General features: G+C 42.2%; 1 protein-coding gene across 2 annotated transcripts; it reads left to right on the top strand.

Moving 5' to 3' along the window:
* Nucleotides 1–86: 86 nt before the first annotated feature.
* NARS1 (asparaginyl-tRNA synthetase 1) lies at nucleotides 87–19,660 on the top strand. Of its 2 annotated transcripts, none has more exons than XM_008979879.5 (15): nucleotides 87–180; nucleotides 1,865–1,944; nucleotides 4,731–4,796; nucleotides 4,894–4,986; nucleotides 5,067–5,156; nucleotides 5,957–6,035; nucleotides 8,422–8,492; nucleotides 10,611–10,697; nucleotides 13,070–13,291; nucleotides 13,402–13,601; nucleotides 13,992–14,127; nucleotides 14,794–14,907; nucleotides 17,392–17,523; nucleotides 17,847–17,978; nucleotides 18,541–19,660. In XM_008979879.5, the coding sequence occupies exons 1-15, from the start codon at nucleotides 138–140 to the stop codon at nucleotides 18,670–18,672; spliced, it is 1,677 nt and encodes a 558-aa protein (XP_008978127.2). In that variant the 5' UTR covers nucleotides 87–137; the 3' UTR covers nucleotides 18,673–19,660. The 2 variants fall into 2 exon arrangements, with proteins under 2 accessions (XP_008978127.2, XP_002757320.3); XM_002757274.6 differs by having other exon boundaries at nucleotides 1,862–1,944.

Raw genomic sequence — 19,660 nt, 5'->3', positions numbered from 1 at the left:
CCACCTCTCGTAACCAATGGCGCCGCGGCGCTCAGCTGACTCACGTGGGCGCCCTCTGCCCTAAGCTGACGCAACGCCCCTGTGGCGGAAACCGCTGGTGCACGTTGGGGTGCTAAGCCGGCGGCAGTTTTGCGTCTATGTCCTTGGAGGTGATCACGGCCACTGCAGACATGGTGCTAGGTGGGTAAGGCCTGGTCATACAGCAGGCGCGGTGTTCCCTCCCTGGGGTAGTAACTCTGCTCCAACCTGGTTCCGGCGCTTTCCTTAGTGCCTGCCAGAGGCTGCCAATGTTTGGGGTCCAATTGCAGGGAGGGTCGGAGGGAGGGTCCTGGCCCTCGCTGGGTCCGAATTTGAAGTGCCGGGCCGGGCTTCCCCGAGCCCCTGGTTCCCCTGGGCTGTGATGGCGGCGACTCCGGGCCCTGCCCTTGCCCCGCTGCGAAACATCCCTATTGAGCTGAGACTCAGGCGCTGGGAGGGGGTCAGAAGCTGGGTAGACCCCACTCCTGCAGTTCTTTAAAGAGATCGTCAGGAAGGGACTTTAGGATTCCAGGGTTTTTTTCTTTTCTTTTTTTTTAGACGGAGGTTTGTTCTTATTGCCCAGGCTGGAGTGCAATGGCGCGATCTCGGCTCCCCGTAACCTCTGCCTCCAGGGTTCAAGCGGTTCTGCTGCCTCAGCCTCCCGAGTTGCTGGGATTACAGGCATGCGCCACCACGCCCGGCTAATTTTGTATTTTTAGTAGAGACAGGGTTTCTCCATGTTGGTCAGGCTGGTCTCAAATTCCTGGCCTCGGGTGATCCGCCCACCTCAGCCTCCCACAGTGCTGGGATTACAAGGCTTCAGCCACCGCGCCCGGCCTCCAGTTGTTTTTCTCCCAGCCTTATATTTTATTAAGGTTTCCGGAGAGACCATACTGTATAGTAGAAAAACAAAAAAGTAGATAGAATAAATATCACAAATTAAATAAATGGATGTCACTGTTCAGACCTAGTTGTAAGGCATTATGAAATTTTCCAACCTCAGAGCTTCAGTTTCCTTTAAAGACTAGAGGGAGATGGTGTTTATTTGCCGTCTCTACAAAAACTGGCACTAGCATATCTAATTTGTATGTGTTATTTTACTTCATCCTCAGTACAGCCTTTCAAGATAGGTATTGTTGTTCTTATTTTATAGATAAAGAAATAAGTGGCCTGTCGCGGTGGCTCACCCCTGTAATCCCAACACTTTGGGAGGCCGAGGCAGGCCAATTACGAGGTCAGGAGTTTGAGGCCAGCCTGGCCAATATAGTGAAACCCCGTCTCTACTAAAAATACAAAAAAAAAAAAATTAGCCTGGCGTGTTGGCAGGTGCTTGTGAGCTTGGGAGCCTGAGGCAGGAGAATCACTTGAACCTGGGAGGCAGAAGTTGCAGTAAGCCAAGATTGTGCCATTTCACTCCAACCCCGGGCAACAGTGCCAGACTCCGTCTCAAAAAAACAAAAGAAGAAATAAGCTCAGAAAAGTTAAATAAGTTTTCCAGAGTCACCCTGCCTTTTAAGGTACAAAATCCAAGATTCCAGCATACATTTGACCAACTTCAAAGCCCTTGTTTTATTTTTGGGTGCCCAGGTAGATAGAATAAATATCACAAATTAAATGACCAGAGTTCATTTTGAAAACCTGGATTTTTAACTACTGTTTTTATGAGATGGATGTTACTGAAATGTGGGAGTAGGGAAATGATTAGGATATTAATTTCTTATGGACCTCAGTAATTTTTACTAATCATGCTTGTTCTGTTTTCAAAGGCAAAGAATGAATAAAGTAGTCAGGTGACTAATAGTTAATGGCCAAACCAGTAAGTTACTTTCATTTTGTCAAACAGCAGAGCTGTACGTCTCTGAACGAGAGGGCGATGATGCCACGGGAGATGGAACCAAGGAGAAGCCATTTAAAACCGGTCTAAAGGTAGTGTCTCTTCTCATTAGGAAAATGAGACTGCATTTATTAATGACATGTCAAACACTAGGTTCCAAAGAGAATTTTCAGAAAAGGGAAAGTAAGGAATGCATACATATATACGGCTTTAAGATTGTTAGATGATCAAAGTCTAAACTTGCACGTTTAAAAAGTAGTCTTCTTTCTTACCACGCAGCATTCCACCTTGGAATTTTTCTCTCCAGTGAGTCAGATTCGGGGTTTTTCAATTCGTAGAAAGCTAAAAGTTACTTTTTCTTAGTCACACTGAGCTCATGGCCAGGGGCCTCTCCTGAGAGGGCTTTTGGTGAATTTACCACAGTCCAGAGTGTGATCCTGAGATTTGACTTGAAGGTCTGGTTTATACTAGCACACTGGGAATGGATTCATTTGTCAGAGCTGACTCATGAGTCTGGAGCTTGAAGCTAGAATGCCAGTCTATTAACATGCTATTAGTCCTCAGGATCTAGAATTTTCAAATGAATTTAGCACATTGTCAAAGGGATTTGTCAAGAGCTTAGACTCAGGCCAGGTGCAGGGGCTCATGCCTATAATTCCAACACTTTTGGAGGCTGGGTAGGTGTATCACTTCAGCCCAGGAGTTTGAGACCAGTTGGGGCAACTTGGTGAAATCCCATCTCTACAGAACACATACAATTAGCTGGGCATGGTGGTCTGTTCCTGTACTCCCAGCTACTCCGGACCTGAGTTGAGAGAATTGCTTTAGCCTGGAAGAGGGGCGTCGAAGTGAGCCATGATTGCATCACTGCACTCTAGCCAGAATTACAAAGTGTAGCATAAGACAAACTTCTTAAAATAGACCATGGACTTAGCTGTTGAACTTATATGCTAGAATCCATTGACTACAACTGCCACATAAGGAAGATGGTTAAAAATTCCTTCCTTGGGTCTGGGCGTTGGTGCCTCATGTCTGTGTAATCCCAGCACTTGGGAGGCTGAGGCTGGAGGATTTCTTGAGCCCTGGAGTTTGAGGATAGCCTGGGCAACACAGTAAGACCTTCATTCATCTCTACAAAAAAAGTTAACTTCTTAAAAATTTAATTAATTTAAAAAATAGAGACATTTTCTTCTGTTGCCCAGGCCTCCCAAAGTCCTGGGATTATAGGAGTGAGCCACTGCATCCAGTCAACTACAAAAAAATTTTTTTTTTTTAATTAGCTAGGTATGGTGGTGTATGCACTTGTGGTCCTAGCTACTCGAGAGACTGAGATGAGGGGATTACTTGAGCCCAGGAGGTTGAGGCTGCAGTGAGCCGTGATTGCGCCACTGCACTGCAGCCTTAACAACAAAAAGTTCTTTCATTGAATTGTACTTGGAAAAGCAGTGCCTTGACAATCCCTTTTCTGTGCTTCCCCTTTTTTTGTTAACTATGTTACCACATTTATAGTTACTATCAAGCCCTCCTAACCTGGGAGCATTCTCCTCTTTTAAGCTCATACCGTATGGTTATACTTTGGTGTATCACACATGGGTACCTGTTTTTAATTTAATTTTTTTTCCCCCGGAGATGGGATCTTACTTTGTTACCCAGGCTGGAGTGCAGTAGCGCAGTCATGGCTCACTGTAACTTCAACCTCCTGGGCTTAAATGATCCTCCCACCTCAGCTTTCCAGGCTGGTCTTAAACTCCTGGGCTTAAGCAGTCCTCCTGTCTTGGCCTCCCAAAGTGCTGGGGTTATAGGCGTGAGTCACCACACTTGGTTGGGTTTTACTTTTTAATTCGGGGAAGTCTTTCATTTCTGGATTGTCGGGTGCCCCATTGCGGCTTCCCAAAACTGACAACGCTGTAGATGAACATCTGCAGAATGTCACTGCTAACAAAGGTAAAGCATTCTGATTTGGCAACTTTGGCTCTTTGAATTTCAGTGCGACAAAAGGAGGGATCAATACAGACTGTCAGGAAGTAAATGAATTCTGAATGACCTACATGTATTCTTACAATGTCTAGTTGTTAAAAAGATGAACTCTTGGATGTTTTTTCAAAAGATCCAGATTCCCTCCCTCTCTGCAGCGGTCATTGACCTGAGAAAAAGTCAATTTTTCCAGGTTTCAGATCTTGCAACAAGAGAATAATTCATTGCATTTATTATTTGATTTAATAACTTGGGAGAGATTTTGAAAGAATATTTGAGGCTTTAAAATATCCATCTTTTATATACTTTCAGCTATTTTTTTGAAACCATAAATGATAAACTATTAAATGATGTATAACACAGCAATGCCTAATATATCCCATTGGGGAAAAGAAGTATTCTACATTTGAGAATGTTTCAGATTAAATGAGCTTAGCTTTTTGTGTCCTTGGCCATTGTTTTGTTGAAAGTTTCAAAAGTGCCTGAGACTTGTCTGATTTCTCACAGAGGACTAACCTTTTAAATGTCACCTGAAGTTGGCTTTTGCTGTCAGGTGTCTCTTCTGTTGCCTGTGTACCTGTGCTGGTGGCTTTAGCCACTTAAGATCTGTTGCTTGTAGTCTGCTTGTCCTGGGGAACTGTATAGTGTATACCTGAACTTGGAATAGCTGAACTGTGCAGTGCACACCTGAACTTGGAGTTTGGAATTGTGAGAGGACCTTGAAGCTTCAGTTTTAACCAGCGTGCTGCTTAAATGTTCAGCCAGTCCCTCTGCCAACATCAACTTTTGACTCTTGGGTATTTATGTTTAGATTGTTTAAGTTGCTTTATACCTGAGATGTTATTTTGATTTTAAGTATTGTACGATGTTCAAGAACTGTCTTTTCTCTCCCTCCCTACCCAAGGCTTTGATGACAGTAGGAAAAGAACCATTTCCTACCATTTACGTGGATTCACAAAAAGAAAATGAGGTAGAGTAAACCAAAAACTTTATGGAATTATATTTTGGGAATAAATTTTCATCATGATACAAAGGTCTTGATAATAAATATCTGTTTATTTTCGTAGAGGTGGAATGTTATTTCTAAATCACAGATGAAGAACATTAAAAAGATGTGGCATAGGGAACAAATGAAGAGTGACTCCCGGGATAAGAAAGAGGTGAGTCCTGAACTTGCCACCATGAACATTGCTAGAACTCTGGAAACCGTGTTAACAAACTGCTTCGTCATTAAAATTAGGCAGAAGATAATTTACGAAGAGAAAAGAACCTGGAAGAAGCCAAGAAGATTACCATTAAAAACGATCCAAGTCTCCCAGAGCCAAAATGTGTAAGTTTTTTTATCATTTCAGATACCGTGGACTTTGCTACATCAGATCATTATTTCTGGGTTTGAGGGGCATGCCACATGGTTTGTTCCTGTACATTGTTTTTACTTTCCTTTTCTTTTTTTTTCTTTTTAATTTTTTTTAGACGCGAGATTTCACCATGTTGATCAGGCTGGTCTCAAACTCCTGACCTCAGGTGATCTGCCCACTTCGGCCTCTCAAAGTGCTGGGATTACATGCGTGAGCCACCACGCCCAGCCAGATTTCCAGTAGTTCTTATTGCTGATGAATTTTTGTATTATTTCTTTAGTGATGGAGCTGGGGTTTTTTGGCTACATTCACCAGCCCCTTCCTCTGCTCATCTCCTGTCTCCTTCATCCCCCAGACAAAAGCTAGCCTTTTTAGATACCAAGTCCTGGAAGGTATTGAAGAACTATGGGGTCACGGAAAAGGCTCCGTGTGGACTGGGATTGTTACTATTGTGGGAAGCAAGTGCCCCACTTATGACAAATTCAATTCATTTGTTAATTGATTTTATCTAGGGATATCTGAAATTCTTCTGGGTGTTTCTCATTACCAGTTTTGCACTAAGAAAAGAAGACTTGGATTTTTTTGTTTGTTTGTTTTCAACCACTCCAGTAGAGTGAAATGTGTTTGGTTCTGACCTGCAGTGGAGGGGCTGTCCCCAGTTTGCACCATTTGTGATTTTTAACACTTTACTACCATCTGTCTAATATTACTGAAAAAGTTGGTGTGTACAAATTACATTATTGAGCAAATGTTATTTATTTCAATTTGACAGGTGAAGATTAGTGCGTTAGAGGGATATCGAGGCCAAAGAGTAAAGGTGTTTGGCTGGGTCCACAGGCTACGTAGGCAAGGTAAATGGCAAAGCTTTTCCTTCTTTTTAATTTTTAAATATCCCTGGTCTTACATGAAGAAAAACATACAAAGGTTTGCAAGGGTTTTTTTCTCCCTTTTTTTTTTTTGAGGCAGAGTTTCACTCTGTTTCCCAGGCTGGAGTGTAGTGGCACTCTTGGCTCACTGCAACCTCTGCCTCCCGGGTTCAAGCAATTCTCCTGCCTTAGCCTCCTGAGTAGCTGGGACTGCAGGTACCTCCCACCACACCTGGCTGATTTTTGCATTTTTAGTAGAGATGGGGTTTCACCATGTTGGCCAGGCTGGTCTGGAACTCCTGGCCTCAAGTGATCCACCTGCCTTGGCCTCTTAAAATGCTGGGATTACAGGTATGAGTCATTGTGGCCGGCCCTCTTTTTTTCTTTTTTTTTTTTGGTATGCTGGCTAGACTTGAACTCCCCTAGCTATCCTCCCATCTCAGCCTCCTGTGCAGCTGGGATTACAGACACATCGTAGTACCTCACCTGGCTTTAAAAGATAGAGGGATTTATATCTTAAATTTGTTCTTATTTAAAATGACTGTTGAAAGTATAAAAGTTTTTAAATACTTTTTTTAATGGTTAGCAATTAACAGTGACGAAGATGTATCCAGTAAATATTTGTCTAATTGGGTTTTAATAATTATTATTATTATTTTGAGACAGAGTCTTACTCTGCTGCCCAGGCCAGAGTGCAGTGGTGCAATCTCAGCTCACTGCAACCTCCGCCTACCAGGTTCAAGTGATTCTCCTGCCTCAGCCTCCTGAGGAGCTGGAACTACAGGCGTGTGCCACCATGCCCGGCGATTTTTTTTGTTTTGTTTTGTATTTTTAGTAGAGATGGGGTTTTGCCATATTGGCCAGGCTGGTCTCGAACTCCTAACTTCGTGATCTGCCCACCTCAGCCTCCCAAAGTGCTGGGATTACAGGTGTGAGCCACTGCGTCTAGCTGAGTTTTAATTATTTAGTGAAAACCAAGGGATGTTGCTATAGGAAATTTACATCTGAGTCTGAAACTTGGCCATAATTTTGACTCTTATAATCAGTATATTTGTATTTTTCCTTGGTTCTGAAGTTTTGTTTTCTCTTTCCCTGTTTATTATTATTATATATTTTTAAATATATAAACATTGCTTTTACTATTTATTATAAGGAATTAGCAAATCTTTTATTAAAAAGTAGGACTAGCCAGGTGTGGTGGCTCACCCCTGTAATCCCAGCACTTTGGGAGGCCGAGGTGGGTGGATCACAAGGTCAGGAGTTGGAGACCAGCCTGGCCATTATGATGAAACCTCATCTCTACTAATAAGGTACAAAAATTAGCCAGGCGTGGTGGCAGGCACCTGTAGTCCCAGCTACTCGGGAGACTGAGGTAGGAGAATCATGTCAACCCACGTGGCGGAGGTTGCAGTGAGCTGAGATCATGCCACTGTACTCCAGCCTGGGCAACAGAGCGAGACTCCATCTCAGAAAAAAAAAATTAGCTGGACATGATGGCTGGTGCCTGTAATCCCAGGTACTTGGGAGGCTGAGGCTGGAGAATTGCTTGAACCCAGGAGGCAGAGGTTGCAGTGAGCCAAGGTCGTGCCTTTGTACTCCAGCCTGGGTGACAAAAGTGAACCTCCATCCCAAAAAAAAGTCGGGGGGAGGGCAAAAAATACAAATGAAATGTTTTAAGTAGATCTCAGTGAAGGACCTTTGGGACATAAATAAGGAAAAGTGATATTGTTCAAGAACATTTATGCATCACCTATTGAGTGCACAGTACCGTGCCACACATTGCAGGGGATTCAAGGGTGGATGAGCTGCAGTCCCTTAACTCGTGTTGCCTTCTGTTTTGCTTTCCCCTGGTTGTGTGGATCTTGGGGATCATGTATGATTTGAAAGTCCAATGCAATGAAAATAAAGTATTTTACAAATACTTAGTAATGGTATTACCAGTGGGTACTTCCAGGGAAGGGAGCCATGTGGGAGGTGTGAACTTCCAATGTTTAACCTTGGGGTTTTCTTTAGATAAGATTAAATCATGCTGGGTGCAGTGGCTCACACCTGTAACCTCAACACTTTGGGAGGCTGTGGTAGGAGAATTGCTTGCGCCCAGGAGCCTGGGCAACACGGTGAGACCCCAGTCACTACAAAATAATTAGCCAGGTGTGATGGCACGTGCCTGTAGTCCCAGCTACCTGGAAGGGTAAGGTGGGAGGTTTGCTTGAGCCCAGGAGATGGAGGCTTCAGTGAGCTGTGATCGTGCTATTGCACTCTAGCCTGGGTAACAAAGTGAGACCCTATCTTAAAAAAAAAATTATGAAAAACTAATCTGGTTTTCATAATTTGAGAATAGTCTGCCTAAATTATTATTTCTCATTTTTAGGAAAGAATTTAATGTTTCTGGTGTTGCGAGATGGGACAGGTTTTCTTCAGTGTGTCTTGGCGGATGAGTTGGTAAATATTTTCCCTTATTTATGCCTGAAAATTAGATGTTTTTAGTAGATTCCTTTATTGTTCTGGGAATTCTAGAATCTGTATATGTTTATTTAAAACTTATGTTGACAGTGAATACATCAAAACATCACATTGTATCATAAATGTGCAATTTTTATTTGTTTATTATACCTAAGTAAGGCTAGAGGGAGAAAACTTTAGTTGTGGGAAATTTCCAGCACATTAAAAAACAGACCCATATAAAAAATCCTTAAGTGCCCATCACCCAGCTTCTGTAACTAGCAATATGGCTAATGCTGGTATGATATTGCCCCTCAGACATTATGTCATTTTACTGAAATACTTATGCATCACCAAGAAAAATAACGTGGCTGGGCATGGTGGCTCATGCCTGTAGTCTCAACACTTTGGGAGGCTGAAGTGGGTAGATGGCTTGAGCCCAGGAGTTTGAGACCAGCCTGGGCAACATGGTAAAAACCTGGCTCTACAAAAAATACAAAAATTAGCTAGGCCTGGTGGTGCCTAACTGTAGTCTTAGCTACTCGAGAGGCTGAGGTCAGGGCTTGAGCCAGGGAGGCAGAGGTGGTAGTGAGCCAAGATGACACCACCACCCTCCAGCCTGGGCAACAGAGGGAAGCTTTGTCTCAAAAAAAAAAAAAAAGAACAAAGGATAAACAATGTAGTCACTTACTATTATCACATCCTCCACCAAATTCATACAGCTACTAAATATGATCTAATATCCAGATTCTTGTTATCAGTTCATAATGCCTTTTTATAGTAGATTGACTTGAATGAGGATTCTAACAAGGTTAACATGCTGCATTTAGCAATAATGACTTTGAAATTTTCTTCAATCTATGACTCTGCCCCTTTTGCATTCTCTTTTCTTCCCCCCACTGCCCCATTACTGTGCATTTGTTGGGAAAACCCTACTGGATTGTCCTGTTGAGCTGCTCACATTCTGGATTTGGTTCTTTGCATCCTTGTGGTGTCCTTTAGCTTGTTCTTCTAGTCTCCGTATTGTTTATAAGTTGGAGTTCAGGTTTTTGACACAACTACTTCATGGGCAAAGCTGTGTTCTTTGAGTTGTATCATGTGCATCACGTCCAGAGGCTTGTCTTTTTTTTTTTTTAATTATTTTTTGAGATGGAGTCTCACTCTGTCACCCAGGCTGGAGTGCAGTGGCGCAGTCTTAGCTCACTGCAACCTCCGCCTCCCAGGTTCAAGCCATTCTCCTGCCTCAGCCTCCTGAGTAGCTGGTCGTACAGGTGTGTGCCACCATGCCCAGCTAATTTTTTTACTTTTTATAGAGATGGGGTTTCGCCTTGTTGGCCAGGCTGGTCATGAACTCCTGACCTCAGGTGATCCACCCGCCTTGGCCTCCCAGAGTGCTGGGATTACAGATGTGAGCCACCACACCCAGCTGGTTGTCTTTTTTATGAGTAGTGGGTTCAGGTGTTGGCAGCCTGACTCCCTCCTTTTAAAGTTCCCCATCAGTTTTTTCTTAATGACTTTAGTAAGAAGTGATTATAGTAGATGGGCTCTGTATAGTTTTGTTTGTTTGTTTTCTTGAGAGACAGGATTTCTCAAAAAGAGTGTAGTGGCATCATCAGAGCTCATTGTAGCCTTGACTTCCCAGGCCCGAACAGTTCTCCCACCTCAGCCTCCCAAATAGGACTGCAGGTGAGAACCACCACACCCAGCTAATTTTTATTTAGCTCTCCCTACCTTGTCCAGGCTGGTCTTGAATTCCAGGGCTCGAGTGAGCCTCACACCTTGGCCTCCAAAACTGTTGGGATCATAGGCGTGAGCCACTATGCCCAACTTGTATGTTATTTTAATAGTCTGGATTTAAAATAAATAAACTGTCCAATATTTTAAGTGAGGTGGGTCAGTGTCATTTATGCATATGTATGTATGTAAAGTGTGTATTTACATTTATATGTGTGTATATAGATAAACCTGTCTACCACAAAAATAGCTATTCTTTAATATTAAGAATTGGTGGCCATCTCTTTATTTTACCCAATAACTTGTTTGTAAATAATCCCTTTAACTTTCTATATGGTAGAATTTTTAAATCAATGTGAATAACTAAATTTGACCTTTTTATAGTGTCTGTGCTACAATGGACTACTCTTGTCCACGGAGAGTAGCGTGGCAGTGTATGGAACGCTAAATCTTACCCCAAAGGGCAAGCAGGTGAGTGGACTGAGTTTCACACTGGGTGAATGCACAGTTTGTTTATTGGTTTGTTTTCCAGTGTCTTTGGATCTTTGATGTTTGGCATAAGTATTAGGGTTCTTCAGAGGGACAGATCTAATAGGATACATGTGTATGTGAGAGGGAGTTTATTAAGGAGAATTGACTCACATGATTACAAGATGAAGTCCCACGATAGGCCATCTGCAAGCTGTGGGGCAAGGAAGCCAGTAGAGGCTGGGTCCAAGTTCAAAAGCCTCGAAAGCAGGGAAGCCGACAGGGCAGCCTTCAGTCTGTGGCTAAAGGCCAAAGAGCCCCTCCTGGCAAAGCGCTGGTGTTAAGTCCAAGAGTCTAAAGGCTGAAGAACTTGGAGTCTGATGTTCAATGACGGGAAGCATCCTGCACGGGAGAAAGATGAAGGCCGGAAGACTCAGCAAGTCTGCGCTTCCACCTTCCTCCTGCTTTGCTTAGCCACGCTGGCAGCCGAATAGGTGATACCCACCCACACTGAGGGTGGGTCTGCCTCTCCCAGACCACTGACTGGGAGATTATGTTAATCTCCTCTGCCAATACCCAGATACACCCAGAAAATACTTTGTATCCTTCATTCCAGTCAAGTCCTCACTTAATATTAACCATCCCAGCATGTAAATACAATAAATGTGAAGTACATGCCAAATTCAGAGTCCCTTTTCCAGTGAAATATGTATACTATACAGCTCATGTGATCAAATGAATACAATGATTTCCAGCCTTACAGAATTCCTGAATCATCCTTATGGGATATAATACAGCCACTGTGCTATAGATATTTGAATTACTTTATGGCCAGATGGAAACAAAAACTTAACAAGCCACCTAAAAATTTTCAGAGAATTGTAGTCTAAAACTGAAACTTTCTTAATAGAATTTTAGAGCCTCTTTGTTTTGTTTTGTTTTGTTTCAGACAAGAGTTTTCTCAAAAGCTGGAGTGCAGTGGCACGATCTTGGCTCACTACAACCTCTGCCTTCCCAGTTCGAGTGATTCTCCTGCCTCAGCCTCCTGAGTAGCTGGGATTACAGGCACGAGCTACCATGCCTGGCTAATTTTTTGTCTCTTTAGTAGAAACGGGGTTTTACCATGTTGGCCAGGCTGGTCTCGAACTCCTGACCTTGTGATCCACCTGCCTTGGCCTCCCAATGTGTTGGGATTACAGGCGTGAGCCACTGCACCCCACCTTTTCTTTTTTTTTTTTTTTTTTTTTAGACTAAGTCTCACTCTCTTTGCTTAGGCTGGAGTTCAGTGGTGCAGTTTCAACTTACTGCAGTCTCCTATCAGATAAAAGTGATTCTCATGCCTCATCCTCCCGAGTAGCTGGGATTACAGGTGCCTGCTATCACACCTGGCTAATTTTTGTATTTTTAGTAGACATGGGGTTTCACCATGTTGACCAGGCTGGTCTCAAACTCCCGACCTTAAATTACCTGCCTGCCTCAGCCTCCCAAAGTGCTGGAATTACAGGCATGAGCCACCACGTCCGGCCTGTGCATTTCTACTTTTTAAAAGACATTTATGGCTGGGCGCATTAGTTCATGCCTATAATCATAGCACTTTGGGAGGCCAAGGCGGGCAGATTACCTGAGGTTGGGAGTTTGAGACCAGCTTGGCCAACATGGAGAAACCCCATCTCTACTAAAAATACAAAATTGACCCAGCATAGTGGTGCATTCCTGTAATCCCTGCTACTTGGGAGGTTGAGGTAGGAGAATTGCTTGAACCCGGGAGGCAGAGGTTGCAGTGAGACGAGATTGCACCAGTGCACTCTAATCTGGACAACAAGAGTGAAACTCCATCTCAAAAAAAAGATATTTGTGGCAGGGTGTGGTTGCTCACGCCTGTAATCTCAGTACTTTCGGAGGTTGATGCATCACCTGAGGTCAGGAGTTCAAGATCAGCTTTGCCAACATGGTAAAACCCTGCTCTACTAAATATACGAAAATTAGCTGGGTGTGGTGGTGGACACCTGTAGTCCCAGGTATACAGGAGGCTGAGGCAGGAGAATCACTGGAACTCAGGAGGTGGAGGTTGGCCAAGATGTGCCACTGTACTCCAGCCGGGGCAGCAGAGAGAGACTCCATCTTAAAAAAAAAAAAAAAGAGATAGTTGTGTGTATGTGATTGTGTATTTACCCAGAGAGAATATTCATAAAAATATCAGTATAAAACTAAACTATCGGGTCTATTTTTAGAAGGGTAAGGCTGAGAATTATGAGGTTCTTAAAAATCTCAGCTTACCAAAACTTTTGACATAAATTAAAATCCTCTCAATACTGTTCATTTTTTATTTCCTTTTCCCTCTCTCTTTCTCTGGACACGACTTTTAAAAAATGCAGGCTCCAGGTGGCCATGAGCTGAGTTGTGACTTCTGGGAACTCATTGGCTTGGCCCCTGCTGGAGGAGCTGACAACTTGATCAACGAGGAGTCTGATGTTGACGTCCAGCTCAACAACAGACACATGATGATCCGAGGAGAAAACATGTCCAAAATCTTCAGAGCACGCTCCGTGATCACCAGGTGCTTTAGAGATCACTTCTTTGATAGGGGGTACTGTGAAGTAAGTATGCATTCGTCAGCTTTTGCACACAGTACATTTTTGCTGTTTTGAAACTTGAATGGCGGTGCTCACGATAGGCACTGATTGACTCTTTCTTTGCATTTGAACAGATTGCTCCTCCAACATTAGTGCAAACACAAGTAGAAGGTGGCTCCACGCTCTTCAAGCTTGACTACTTTGGGGAAGAGGCATTTTTGACTCAGTCCTCCCAGTTGTACCTGGAGACTTGCCTCCCAGCCCTGGGAGATGTTTTTTGCATCGCACAGTCATACCGGGCAGAACAGTCCAGAACACGAAGGCACCTGGCTGAGTATGAAATTGTCTTTTTGCTTATATTTCTTTTTAGGTAATATTTGTAGAGAAGAAATCTTAGTGTAGGTAAATGATGTCTATGCTTTTAAAAAAAACTGACATATTAAGAGGTTAACAGAAGAACAGGGTACCAAGTGTTGCCGCCTTAGATCGAAGCTAAGGTCTCTTTTCCACTTTTTCCAAGTAAAAGACTTGGTCTTTTACATTTAAGGGAGTAAACAAGAAATTGCTGCTCAGTGGGGAAGAGAGGAGTCCACAACTAATTTGCAAAGGTGGGAATTCGTAGCATTGTTGGAATTTTATTGACGGTTTACCAACGTTAAAAGCCTTGATGGAGAGAAAACAGTGCAGGAGCAAAGCAGCACTGAGCTAGTGTCTCATTCTTCAGGTACACTCACGTGGAAGCCGAGTGTCCTTTCCTGAGCTTTGAGGACCTCCTGAACCGGCTGGAGGACTTGGTCTGTGATGTGGTAGACCGAGTACTGAAGTCACCTGTAGCCAGCATAGTGCATGAACTCAACCCGGTAGGTACAGGGTTTATGGAAAGAAAAAGTCATAGTCCTTTTTTGGAAGACAATGAAGTCTTCACCCTCAGTTTTTGTAGATTTGATGGCTTGGTGAGCTGAAATAAGTGACTAATTATTTTGAAGAGTAGACATTGATATTAGTCATTGTCAATAATTTTATAATGTTTTAACTTACGTAAGAAGAGGCTGATATGTTTTCCATTTTAGGAATATCTACATAGTTTTCTAGTCTGAAGTTATATAGATATAATTTTTTCTTTTTCTTTTTTTTTTTTTTTTTTTTGATGGAGTCTTGCTTCACTGCCCAGGCTGGAGTGTGGTGGCATGATCTCAGCTCACTGCAACCTCCACTTCCCAGGTTCAAGCAATCTCCTGCCTCACCCTCCTGAGTAGCTGGAATTGCAGGCACTTGCCACCAATTTCTGTGTTTAATAGAGATGGGGTTTCACCATGTTGTCCAGGCTGATCTCAAAACTCCTGACCTCAAGTGATCTGCCTACCTCAGCCTCCCAAAGTGCTGGGATTACAGGCATGAGCCACCACACTCGACTGAAGTGATATTTTATAATAATGGTGAATAGTTTTTTTAAATGGAAATTGTAGTGTTAATGTTTATATATATATATATATATGCATACATTATAGTTTTCCTTTCTACTATAGAACTTTAAGCCCCCCAAACGGCCTTTCAAACGGATGAACTATTCAGATGCTATCGTGTGGCTAAAAGAACACGATATAAAGAAAGAAGATGGAACTTTCTATGAATTTGGAGAAGTATGTATTCCTTTCTCTCATTGTTTCCAAGGTGGGATTGGGCTTGAGTGGTTCTCTTCTTCTGGTTAATGAACTGGTAATGCGGGTGGCGTCTGCCTGTCCTCAAATAAATGGTAACAGCAGAACCTGCTTCATGGGGTTGCCTGCAGATCTGCTGAGTTAACAGATGTAGAGTCCACCTCAGGACAGTGCCTGTTCTGTAGCATCCAGTAAATATGAGTGAGTTTCTAAGCTGCCTTCACGTTTCATGCTTTGCCTCTTCCCCTTCCTTCATTGTTCTTCCTTGGCCACAGCTTGTAAGCTCTCCTCATTCTCTAGGCTGGCAGGAGTGCTTTAAAAGATTGTGAAGCCTTTGAAATGACACGCAAAGTGTTGGTATAGAGATATATTTGTTTTGGTTTTCTGGAGAGAGTATCTTTTGCTTTTAAAAAGAGGTTCATCCTCTCCCCCAAAACAGTGATTTAAAACTCCTTAATGTGGAAGGTGAGAAAGAAGATAGCCATTGGTTAAAATGCAAAATCAAGAGAGAAGGTTTTTGTGGAGAAGGAAGCCGAGTGAGTGCCCCAGATAGACGGCATTTCGGTTTTGCCTGAGAACCACTCTCCCAGCATGCACTCGGGTTGCAAATTTTCTTTCTTTGGAATAGTGTCTTCATCTGTCGTCCAGGTTGGAGTGCAGTGGTGCAATCACAGCTCACTACAACCTTGAACTCCAGAGTTGAAGTGATCATCCTTCCTTAGCCTCTAAAAGTACTGGGATTACAGGTGTGAGCCACCTTGCCCAGCTAATTTTTTACTTGTAGAGATGGCATCTCCCTATGTTGCCCAGGCTGGTCTCAAACTCCTTAGCTCAAGCAGTCCTCCCTCCACGGCCCCTCAGAGTGTTCGGATTACAGGCATGAGCCACTGCATCAGGCTAAAGTTTTCAACACTATGGTAGGCCATCTTCCCTTGCATTTAACCATTACTTGCATAATATTTGCACATCTAAATTGTTTTACAGTTGAAATGTGAGTAGCTACTGCTAACTAGTTTTGGGTTTTAGCCAGAATTAATAGAGAGGAGAAAACAATATACTAGGTCTATATAAAGCACTCTTAACTGCTTTTGCGAATTCGGTTGTCTGTTTTTAACAAGATGGAGGTACTGCCCTGTTGACTGGGCTGGTCCAACTCCTGACCTCAAGCAATCCTCTCACCTCTGCCTCCCAAAATGTTGAGATTATAGGTGTGAGCCACACTGCCCAGCCTGTGGATTCAGTCTATCATGTGTAATAACAGCATTTTGTATTGAGTACTTTTAGTGTACCTGTTAGTAAAATCATGTGGTTGAGTAGATTACACAAGCTGTGGAGTCAGAAGTTTCCCGCAGGTGGGCTTAGCTCCCACCTCTTTTCTTCTGTGCTATGTAACTGAAGGCCAGTGCCCCCCGCCGCCCCTGCTCAGGTTCCTTATCTCTACCTTGGAAGTAATACCTGTTTTTCAAGATTGTGGTGACTACAGGAGCTAAATGCTTAGCCGGGATCATGGCATGGGGAGCCTGTCAGCATTTACTATACATTGCCATCATTCCATATACATGAGGACACTAGAGTAGATACGTGGTCCTCAGGCCTTAGACAGGGTTTCCCCTAACTAAATCTGATGCAGAACCCTGCTGTGTAAAGCAGATGCAAGCTAAGAAATTAGAGCTCTCCCTCTCATCTCCTGGAAGCCAGGGCTCCAGGGCCTGGAGCTTGAAAACAGGTGGGCTGGGTGATTGCTACCTCCATTTCACTTCTCCCATTAAACAAATCTATGAGTCTTCTCCAGTTCTCAATCTGTTTTTACTGGGACGAGAGTTTTCCATTTGAGCTTATATGTTAACTTTAATTTATATGTGGTACAGAAGGATGTTTTGAGAGAGAGCTCCAGGTGTGGTTACACTTAGCAGTTTGACTTTGGTTATTTGTCTTAGGATTGTGTCTTTCTGTCATCGGAGGCATAAGTGATTGATTACAACAGGAAAGAAGGGCAGATAAGAGGAGAGTTTAAAGATTAGTGTCATTAGTAATATACTCTGTGTGTAGATCAATGATGTTCTGGAGCATTCATGATTACCTTATGCCTTATGGGACTAAGTGGACCTCATTCGCTTCAGAGCTAGACAAAACAGGCCACTGAGAAAAATACTGAGCTGTGTCTAGTCACAACTTGGGGTTGGCTTTTGTTTTTGTTTTTTTGATTTTTCTTCATCAAACAGCATGGTGCTTGAGGTATGCTGTAAAGGGAGGCAGATCTTTTACAGTTCATTAAATAACTGAATTTTAAGAATATGTTTATTTCTTTTTGAAAGAAATTCTTTACACAAATGTGTGTAAGTTAAAGATAGGTGTGTATCCTCCACTCTGTTGAATTGGAGGAAGGACTGGTGGAGGATGAAGGAGCTGCTTCTATCTTGTTGCGATTCAAGTTGTAAATGTTAATGAAATCTTGTTTAACCTCAGGATATCCCAGAAGCTCCTGAGAGACTGATGACAGACACCATTAATGAACCAATCTTGCTGTGTCGATTTCCTGTGGAGATCAAGTCCTTCTACATGCAGCGATGTCCTGAGGATCCCCGTCTTACTGAATCTGTCAGTTTCTGTTTCAAAGAATATTAATAATTTTGCTTTTCAAGGGGGTGGGGACTGTCATCTGGAATCAGATACAGCTCATGGCACATATTTCATTCTCTATCTAAATGACAATATTTAAAGACGTTGGGTTCTTCCCCCTCTCCTGATTGGGGTTGACACGCTTTGTTAAATTAGAGAAATGTAAATATTTAAATATTACATCATCATAGTGCCTCCTTTAGCCCTCAGAGCTTAATTGTAGTATTTGTTGAAACTCTACAGCAGTGCTGTGTCTGATCGCTTGATAGTAATTGTGCATCTTCTTTTGCTTATATTTAAAGGTCGACGTGTTGATGCCCAATGTTGGTGAGATTGTGGGAGGCTCAATGCGTATCTGGGATAATGAAGAAATACTGGCAGGGTATAAAAGGGAAGGGATCGACCCCACTCCCTATTACTGGTATACAGATCAGGTAAAACCAATTTTTTAAGCACTCTTAAAATTTTTTTACTGTAATCGTTCTGTATATATTGAAATTTTTAAAAGGGGAGAATTCAAAACTTTGCTATTTGAATGAGCTGTATTCAGTTTCCATGTTATACTAATGTGATGTGTGAATATTGCCAGCTTTGTCTAAACCAAGTTATATGTTAATTTCATTTGAAAACCTGTTTAACGGCTGGCTTGTTGCTTGCAAGTGAGTTTTAAAAAATTGATCCTACCAGTATCTAGTACTCTTAATCATTATCCTCTTATAAAGAAACATTGATTTAGTTTCAAAATTTTTAAAAATCTCTTCTTTCCAGGGTGGTACTTAATCCCTGGTTGATTTTTTCATACCAAATTATTTCTTTACACATGGTTCATGAAGGCATAGAGATTAGGTGCTGGGATTATAGGCATGAGCCACCAAATCTGGCCATAGTTGAATTCTTAACCACAGGGAACTAACTTCTTTCACAGTGGAAAATTTTAACTACTTTAGATGAAATTTTTAACTAAGTGTTTACTCCTCTTTCTTTTTTTTTAAACAGAGAAAATACGGCACATGTCCACATGGAGGCTATGGCTTGGGCCTGGAACGATTTTTAACATGGATTCTGAATAGGTATCACATCCGAGACGTGTGCTTATACCCTCGATTTGTCCAGCGCTGCAAGCCATAATCCATTTCTCCAGAAGTGCGGAGGAAAGATTGTGAAAAAAAAACAGGCTGCCTCTTTAAAAAAGAAAACAAAAATCCAAAATCTTCCTTTTTTCATTCCATTGCGGTTTTCTCTTTCTTTTTTTCCTTTCTGCTGCCATAAAAAGTACCCCAAATCACCTGAACACCAAGTGACATTAAGGTTGTCATCTTAAGATAATCCATTACAAAGTTTGGGGGAAATATCTGGCATGAAACTGTAGTTAGGGATACATTTCAGCATTTTATTCACTTCATTCAAGTTAATCGTTTTATTTAAGTTATATCTGTGTAATTCAACAGTTTTAGATCATGGTCTAAGATACTCCAGTAACTTAATCTTCCTGTCCTTTTAAGTGTACCTGGAATTCTTTGATTTATTTTATTGCATCAATGAGTTAAAACAAAAATCTTGGAGGGGAAATTGGCAATATGGTATAAAAATGTGCTCATATTAGACCACAGTATAATTCAGCAGTAGACACTGGAATCAAATGAATACAGTCTTTTGAATCAGTTGTTAATCTTTTCTGAGTCTGCATAGCTGCTTATAAGTAAGTCTGAGGCACACTGACTGATATGGAAGAATTTATAAAAACAGAATTGCCTTATAGGTGTTGAAGTAAGAGCATAATTTTGGGGAGAGTTCTTCAGTGATTCACAGCATCCCTCTTAGCATTAGTTTAAGGTAAAGAGGCAGACTGCTCTTCCCTCTTTCCTGGTAATTCCTAAGTAATTAAGAATCAGTAAGTTCCAAAAGAATTTACAGCTGGAATCTTAATAACAACTGTAAGTGGCTGTTTTAGTTGCTACCACTTTGTCCTTACATCTAATCTGTGCTACCTTATTAACTCACAGCAGACTTACTGGATGGCTTCATTTCAGGTTTAGTTAATTTCTCCCCCAAATGCATGTCATGTATTCTCAATAAGCTGTACTCACAGCAGTCAATAAATGAACACAGGTAAAAA

Source organism: Callithrix jacchus, chromosome 13, assembly GCF_049354715.1.
Source record: "Callithrix jacchus isolate 240 chromosome 13, calJac240_pri, whole genome shotgun sequence".
NCBI lineage: Eukaryota > Metazoa > Chordata > Mammalia > Primates > Cebidae > Callithrix > Callithrix jacchus.
Note: the sequence above shows the minus strand (reverse complement) of the source record. Positions and strands in the feature narration are given on the sequence as shown.